Source organism: Psammomys obesus, unplaced genomic scaffold (genome assembly GCF_907164565.1).
Source record: "Psammomys obesus unplaced genomic scaffold, mPsaObe1.curated_primary_1811, whole genome shotgun sequence".
Lineage (NCBI taxonomy): Eukaryota > Metazoa > Chordata > Mammalia > Rodentia > Muridae > Psammomys > Psammomys obesus.
In genome coordinates this window covers 219,312-227,740 of record NW_026585689.1, presented here as the reverse complement: position 1 = coordinate 227,740, position 8,429 = coordinate 219,312, and the positions used below count along the sequence as shown (strand labels likewise).

The window sequence follows — 8,429 nt, the reverse complement described above, 5'->3', positions numbered from 1 at the left end:
AGATAGATAGATAGATAGATAGATAGATAGATAGATAGATAGATAGACAGATAGATGCTGGGCATGGTGGCCCAGGCTTGCAATCCCAGTTTAGGGGAGACAAGATAGAAATCTCTGGGATTACCTGGCCATCCAGCGGAGCCTATTGGGAAGCTCTATGCTAGTGAGAGATTCTTTCTCACTGAGCAAAGTAGAGGGCTCCTGAAGAACAACACCCAAAGTTGACTTCTGGCCCCACACACATGTGTACACACATGTACTTCTACCCCACATGAACACACGGACACAGGTATCCATAAACATAGATGACTTAGGTATACTTGATATGATGTACTCTAACAACCCGGAGGGCTCTGTGTATTCCCCTTTGCACACATTTTTATCCATTTCCCATGAACGGGCCCTGTTCATTCTCAAGTGGACCTAGAAACAAGGCAGGGAGCACAGCACAGTGTGCAGGACACCGTGGGGCTCTCCACGAATGAAACATCAGGATATGTGACCTCTGACCTAGAACCCCGGATGGTCACACACCTCCCACTCTTTGGTTTTCCCTCCACCTCTTGGGATGATGCTGTTTCTAAGATAATTTTTTTTTTCGAAGCTGTTGATTTCCTTTGTGCAGTTTCACCATCAAGGTGGCAGGTGAGGGCTTTGAACAGAACTGACCGCCGTGTACTCAGTGCGCCTATGCAAGTCACTTTGACATTGGTGTCATTTAAAAAGCAAAATGCCCACACGTTAAAAGGTACAGCAAGCAGCAGGGGGGCGGGACACAGATTCCTCAGCCGAAGAAAGGGACTTCTTCTTAGATATCCTTTACATAGAACATGACGAGAGTCTGGCTGGTAGACTATTTGAGAGTCAGTAACTGAAGGGAAGGCTCCCGTGGCTGTCGCCCTTGCTTTGCTTTCTGTGTTTCTAACCGCTTTACCCCGGCCTTGTCTTGTGTGCTCATTTTTGACACCTACACGGTGATAGGACAATGTCAGCTATGATTTTGGGAGGTGAACTGATGGGCCTCTTCAGACCAATGACTCATGAGAAATACACTTCAAATTGTGTCTGCTTTGATTGTGACCTGCAAGTGTACATCAGAGGAACCCAAAGCTGTACTGTTGTGGATCCGCACTTGAGTAGCTTCGTCATGATGGCAACTACCAAATGCTCTATCGTCACCCCTCTCACATCAAATCGACAGAAAACCCCATTACAACCAGTGTTTGGTGTGTTTCTCAGAACATATTGTTATAGGACTGGAGAGATGGCTCAGGGGTTAAGAGCACTCACTGCTCTTCTGCTCTTCCAAAGAACTCGGGTTCAATTCCCAGCACCCACATGGCAGCTCACAAGCTGTTTGTAAATTCAGTTCCAGGGGATCTGACACCCTCACACACACATACACACATGCACACAACGCATATTGATCATCACATTCACCTTCCCTGGCTCCTCTCCTTCGCCAAATGTTCTTAAAAGGCCTTTTTTTTTTTTTTTTTTTTTTTTTTGCTTTAGTGCCAGCACATCCAATATTGCCAGGATAGAAGAAATGGAGAGACTCTTGAAACAGGCTCACGCGGAGAAGACGAGGCTGCTTGAATCCAGGGTAAGACTGTGAGCTCCTGCCAGGGGTCTGTGGTGGGCAGTGGGGCCGAGGGACCCTGCACAGGACAGCAGCCTTCCTTCAGTGACCACTACAACCTCGGGAGCCATTCAGCCTCCTCTCAGATCCCAGAAGGAAAGGTGATTTCCAAGGCCCTTTACTGAACTTCTGCGCCCTGCAACTTCAAGTGTGTGCCTGTGTTTTACCCAGACCGAAATGGAGACTTTCTACTGTATTCCCCTCTTGATGGCCACTTGGGTGTTGTTTTTTTGAAGGAATCGGGAAGAATAACATTTGTGTGTGTATGTGTGTGTGTGTGTGTGTGTGTGTGTGTGTGTGTGTATGTGTGCATTCCCCTGTCCTTCCCAACTCATTCTGACTGCAATATTGTGATATTCAACCGACACCCCCCCCCCGCGCCATGTTATTGTGACTTTATTTCAAGTCTGAATCAGAAGAACTTCCTTAGGACTCCCCCCACCCTCCAAACGCCTTTGCATCCTGCCCTGAGGGCACCTCCTTTCCTTTTCCAACTTCCCACCAAGCTTCCTCTGCTACCTTCAGCCAGGAAGCTGCAAGCAATAACAGGAATTGGAGGGACCTGTGACCTTCACCCAGAAGAGTCTCCCAGAGAACAGCCTATGCTGCGCGGCTAGTGCCGCCTGACAGCTTGAGAGACTTTGTTTTGAAAAAGGAAGCACAAAATGCCTGAACGTAGTCATAAGCCAAATTTTCGTAAGATGACCTTTGGCAGCTCTGCAGAGGTGATCATGGTTAGTGTTAGTCCAGGTTATGTGTTTTAAGAAAGAAAAATACAAGATGAGAACTGAGGATTGGCGTTTGGGTATTTAGTAAATTGGCCCTTTTCAAGTATAAATGCCACATTTTAAAATAATTATCGTTCTGTATGATGATAATTAGGAACGGGAAATGGAAGCCAAAAAACGAGCTCTGGAAGAAGAAAAACGACGCCGAGAAATCCTGGAAAAACGACTGCAAGAGGAAACCAGCCAAAGGCAGAAGTTAATAGAAAAGGAAGTGAAAATACGAGAGAAACAAAGGGCACAGGTTGGTTGGTCAGCGAGGCTGCAGTAGATGTAGGTTGCCCCCTGGTGGCCATTTTGTAAAAGACATTAATTCTGTCTTGGATTACATAGTATTTGGTGGAATGGTTAAGAGAAAGATGTGGGTTAGTGTGCAGGCTGTGTTCATTTTAGAACTTCTAGGGAACTACCAACCGACTGACACTTTTCTCTACCCACATGTGACTCTTATGTGCTACTCAGACACTAGAGAGAAAGAGAGACTTCTATGCATTCTCTGGACATTTAAATAGAGAATGAATATGTTTTGTCTAGCTTTGAAAAGTGCCATTGAAGTGGTCATTAAACACACAGCTTCCTGTGCCTGTAACTGCAGCTCCACCAGGCCCAATGCCCTTTTCTGGACTCTTCCAGCACTCCACTCAAGCACACACATACACATGCACACACTGGCACACAGAGGCACAGACACACTCAAACATAGGCAGGTGAGCACACACATAATTAAAGGTAAAAAAAATCGAATTAAAAATGTTTAAAAAGAGAGATGACAGATTCCAAGATATCTGTCATCTATCTATCTATCTATCTATCTATCTATCTATCTATCTATCTACCAATCATATATATGTGTATATATATATATATATATATATGTATATGGGAAGGGAAAGGGAAGAAAAGGAAAGGAAAGGGAAGGGAGAGGAATGAAAAGAGAAGGGAAAGGAAGGGAAGGGAAAAGGAAAGGAAAGGGAAGGGAAGAGAATGGGAGGAAAAAGGAAAGGAAAGAAAATGAAAGGAAAGGGAAGAAAAGGAAAGGGAAGGGAGGGGAGGGGAAGGGAAGGGATGGAAAAGAAAAAGGAATGGAAGGGAAGGGAAAAGGAAAGGAAAGGAAAGAGAAGAGAAGGGAAGGGAAGGGAAGGGAAGGGAAGGGAAGGGAAGGGAAGGGAAGGGAAGGAAAGGGAAACTGAAGAAAAACTGAAGGGAAGGAAAAACCAAAATATTTTATGAAGGGAGGAAAGATCTATCAGGCAATCTCTAAAAGCAAACTTTCCAAAACAGGATAAATTTAAATTGTACCATTCTAGTTTCTTGGTGTGGTGGTCATATTTTTTTTTCTTTTTCTATCCACCCTTTTCTACATCAATCTATAATGCATGTCCCTTCAATAACCAAGTTTAACTAAGTTTAGTAAAAGCATTTATTTGCTTTCACTCTTTCTTGGTTATCATAGATTTGAAATCCCTATTCTTTTCACTGTAGCTGCGAGGATGAAGACTTTAAAACTACTACATCATTTAAAGCTTACACCAGCTTCATTAAAGTTGGTCATGTATTTAATAGACTCTAAGGCAAAGGCATCGTTTCTCTCATCCTCTCTAGTTGCTGACCACTTGGTCCTACAGCAAATGACCACTGTCTTTAGAGCTTTGTGTGTGTTCAGGTTTTGGTATGCCTGCGGTGGCTGCCTTACAGTAAAGGTAGAATACCGAGGAAAACTGAAAACTGAAATGGATCCTTTTATTGGCTTATGATCTGTCCTCTGCTGAACTCTGACTGGCAGTGAAGGTCATTCTTGCCTGTTTAATATCTGAAGCCAAACCAAAGGGTAGAATTCTATTTTAATCTTGATTATAAGCTTTCCCTCCAACTACATGATTAGATCATTTCCCCAGGGCCAAAGCATGGAATTATTTAACAGAATTTGAGAGAGAGAGAGAGAGAGAGAGAGAGAGAGAGAGAGAGAGAGAGACTGCACCTTTGGAAGCAGCATCTGTGGTAATCAGCTCCTGGGATGGCGTGAGTCTTGGCCCCCATCATTAGTAAACCATCTACACGCATCCCTTGGGCCTCTGCTCCTATACAGCTCCTAGGTTAGGTCAAACATTAATTCTACCCCTTGGTTTATTTTAGCTTCTCTTTTCAAAGCATGTCTCTGCTTTAAATAGATGAGCTGACATTTTAACTCTGGGGGAATCTTTTGGGGCTGGTACCTACCAAACAGCATCTGCCCAATCAGGCTGTGTTTAGGTCACCTTAGCAGATACATTGTTGTGTTGTGATGGGAGAAGAGAATACTTTCCTGGGTTGAAGCCTGGTCTTCAGGGAGCAGCTGGATGGCACATGCCTGACTCCCTGCATGGTTTACTGGCTGACTTTTTTGTGATGTCTTAAATTCTCTCTTCTACCCTTCTGAAGGAGTGGAATCAGCAGGCCTGCTGTTAGCCACTCTTCTCTAATGTAGCACTCTACATAAAAAGAACTAGCTGTCCTTTAGTCTCCAGACTTGTTATAGTTTCTTGGAAATTCCTTGACACTTTAAGGCTTTGGTCCTACACCTCCTTCTTCATCTAACACAATGCAATCTGAAATGGAGCAGTTATCTACAGATGAAATGGGGTTTTGCACTTTTCCAGGCTCGTCCTCTGACTCGCTATCTGCCTGTCCGGAAGGAAGACTTTGATTTGCGGAGTCATGTGGAGACTGCTGGCCACAATATTGACACCTGTTTTCATGTGTCAATCACAGAGAAGACCTGCCGAGGATACCTCATCAAAATGGGTGGAAAAATTAAAACATGGAAAAAACGCTGGTTTGTTTTTGATCGGAATAAGCGAACATTTTCTTATTATGCAGGTGAGTGATGAGACAAGTTGAAGTGATATATTTAAGTCTGTTAAATATAAAAGGGAATTGAAATTCAGTATTTGAACCTAGAAAGTTTGGGAGGCTGAGGCAGGAGGATCATTTGAACCTACCAGTATGAGACTACCCTAGGCAACATGGTGAGACCCTATCTCAAAAAAAAAAAAATAAAGTAAATGAATTAATATATATGTATATAATGGCAGCCGGGCAGTGGTGGTGTATACCTTTAATTCCAGCACTTGGGAGACAGAGGCACTAGGCTCTCCATGAGTTCAAGGTCAGCCTGGTCTACAGAGTGAGTTACAGGACATCTGGGGCTACACAAAGAAACTCTATTTCAACACCTCCCCACCCCCAAATTCAATGATAACATGGTAGGCATACATTATTCTATGTTCACATTTATATAGTTGAATATAATAGAAATTTCACTTTTTACAAACAAAAATCATGTAACTTTTAAAAGTATGAATTAATATGTTCTGTCTCTTAAATAAACTAAAGCCCAAATACACATTAAAGGAATACAATTTTTAAATAAATTTTTATTTTTATATTAACTACAGCTTATTCACTTTGTATCCCAGCTGTAGGCCTGTCCCTCATCCCCTCTCAATCCCATCCTTCCTACCTCATCTCCTCCTATGACCCTCTCCAAGTCCACAGATAAGGGCAGTCCTCCTCCCCTTTCATCTGACCCTAGTCTATCAGGTCTCATCAGAAAACTGGCCCTTGAGTTTTTCATCTTGGACATTCTGATGGGTGTAAGGTGATATCTCAGGGTCATTTTGATTTGCATTTCCCTGATGGCTAATGAGGATGAGCATTTCTTTAAGTGTTTCTCTGCCATTCGATATTCCTCTGTCGAGAATTCTCTGTTTAGCTCTGTTCCCCATTTTTTAATTGGATTACTTGGTTTGCTGCTTTTCAGCTTCTTTAGTTCTTTGTATATACTGGATATTAGTCCTCTGTCAGATAAAGGGTTAGTGAAGATTCTTTCCCAATCTGTAGGCAGGCGTTTTGTTTTGATGACAGTGTCCTTTGCTTTACAGAAGCTTTTCAGTTTCATGAGGTCCCATTTATTGATTGTTGCTCTTAGAGCCTGTGCTGTTGGTGTTCTGTTCAGGAAGTTGTCTCCTGTGCCTATGAGTTCTAGGCTCTTCCCCACTTTTTCTTCTAACAGATTTAGAGTATCTGGTTTTATGTTGAGGTCTTTGATCCACTTGGACTTTAGTTTTGTGCAGGGTGATAAATACAGATCTATTTTCATTTTTCTGCATGTGGACATCCAGTTGGACCAGCACCATTTGTTGAAGATGCTATCTTTTTTCCATTGAATGGTTTTGGCTTCTTTGTCAAAAATCGAGTATTCATAGGTGTGTGGGTTTATTTCTGGGTCTTCTATGCGGTTCCATTGATCCTCCTTTCTATTTCTATGCCAATACTATGCAGTTTTTATTACTATTTCTCTGTAGTACAACTTGAGATCGGGGATAGAGATACCTCCAGATGATCTGTTGTTGTACAGGATTGTTTTGGAGATTCTGGGTTTTTTGTTTCTCCATATGAAGCTGAGAATCTTTTTTTCAAGGTCTGTAAAGAATTGAGCTGGTATTTTGATGGGAATTGCATTGAATCTGTAGATTGCTTTTGGCAGGATGGGGTATATACTCACTTATATAGACCTATAAGATATGATAAACATATGAAATCTATACACCTAAAAAAGATAATCAAGAGAGCGGACATGGGGTAAGATTATCAATCCTCGTTTTGAAAGACAGATGGGATGCACATTGAACATTGACAGGAGTCTACTGAGCGCATTTGAAAGACTCTAACTAGCAGTGTTTTCAAAGCAAAGACTCATGACCAAACCTTTGGCAGAGTACAGGGAATCATAAGAAAGAAGGGAAGTTAGTCTGATGAGGAAAGGATAGGAGCTCCACAAGGACCAAATATATCTGGGCACAGGGTCTTTTCTGAGACTGACATGCAACCAAGGACCATGTATGGATATAACCTAGAACCTCTGCTCAGATGTAGCCTGTGGTAGCTCAGTAACCAATTGGTTTCCCATAGTGAGGGAACAAGGACTATTTCTAACAGGAACTCAATGACTGGCTCTTTGGCCTCCCCACCCCCCAAGGGAGGAGCAGTCCTGTTAGGCCACAGAGGAGAGCTTTGCAGCCAGTCCTGAAGATACCTGATAAAACAGGATCAGATGAATGGGGAGGAGGACCCCCCTATCAGTGGACTTGGCAAGGGGCACGGTGGAGATGAGGGAGGGAGGGAGGGACTGGGAGGGAATGAGGGATAGGGACACAGCTGGGATACAGAGTTAATAAAATGTAACTGATAAGAAAAAAATAAAATTCAAAAGAATAAAAAGAATAAAAAAAAATAAAAAAAAAAAAAACAAAGTTAAAAAAAAAAAAGAAAACTGGCTGCATTGTCCTCCTCTGTGGCCTGGTGAGGCTGCTCCCCCATCAGGGGGAGGCAGGAAATACACTTTTACATTAAATCATTGCCCTTTAAACTATAAGGCCAGAAAAAAAGATATTCCATTCATATGTTGCGTTTTTTTCCCATATGTCCTATTTAAATTACACATAACCAAGTAGTGCTAGTTATCAGTCATTGGGCCATGGTTTATAAGGCAGCCTGATCTTCCAAGCATACAGGGTATAGCTCATCAGCAAACTAAGGAATAGGAAAGCATTCATTAAGCATTGAAAGCACTTTGGGCTTCTTAAATGCTTAGCTGTGAGATGCGCATGCTACTGAATCTTATGAAAATGAAGTGTAATGGGAACACTTACTAAAAGGCTCCTTGGATGAGGCATAGTGGTACATAGCTACAACTGTGTCACTCAAAGGGTGAAAACAGAAGAACAATGAGTCTGCTGCCAGTTTGAGCTACAGCTTGAGAGACCCCATCTCCAAGCAACAAAAATTAAAAAAAAATGAGTTAGCATCTATTTACACGTGCATTGACTGTGAAACATGCCCACTGTAAGTATTATTAGTCTAGGACGAGTCTCTTCAGCTGCTAAGAAGGGGCGGTATCACCCCAGCTTCCAGGTTTTGAGGTGACTGTGGCAGCACTTACACAGCACGCTCAGAGTCAGTTT

General features: G+C 42.5%; 1 protein-coding gene across 16 annotated transcripts in view; it reads left to right on the top strand.

Moving 5' to 3' along the window:
• Nucleotides 1-8,429, top strand: part of Phldb2 (pleckstrin homology like domain family B member 2) — a 211,218-nt gene that overhangs the window by 198,757 nt on the left and 4,032 nt on the right. For all 16 annotated transcript variants that reach the window (XM_055593736.1, XM_055593691.1, XM_055593726.1 and 13 more), the window contains 3 exons: nucleotides 1,516-1,606; nucleotides 2,525-2,671; nucleotides 5,064-5,283. In XM_055593736.1, coding sequence (XP_055449711.1) covers nucleotides 1,516-1,606; nucleotides 2,525-2,671; nucleotides 5,064-5,283 — 458 coding nt within the window. The remainder of the gene's footprint in view (nucleotides 1-1,515; nucleotides 1,607-2,524; nucleotides 2,672-5,063; nucleotides 5,284-8,429) is intronic.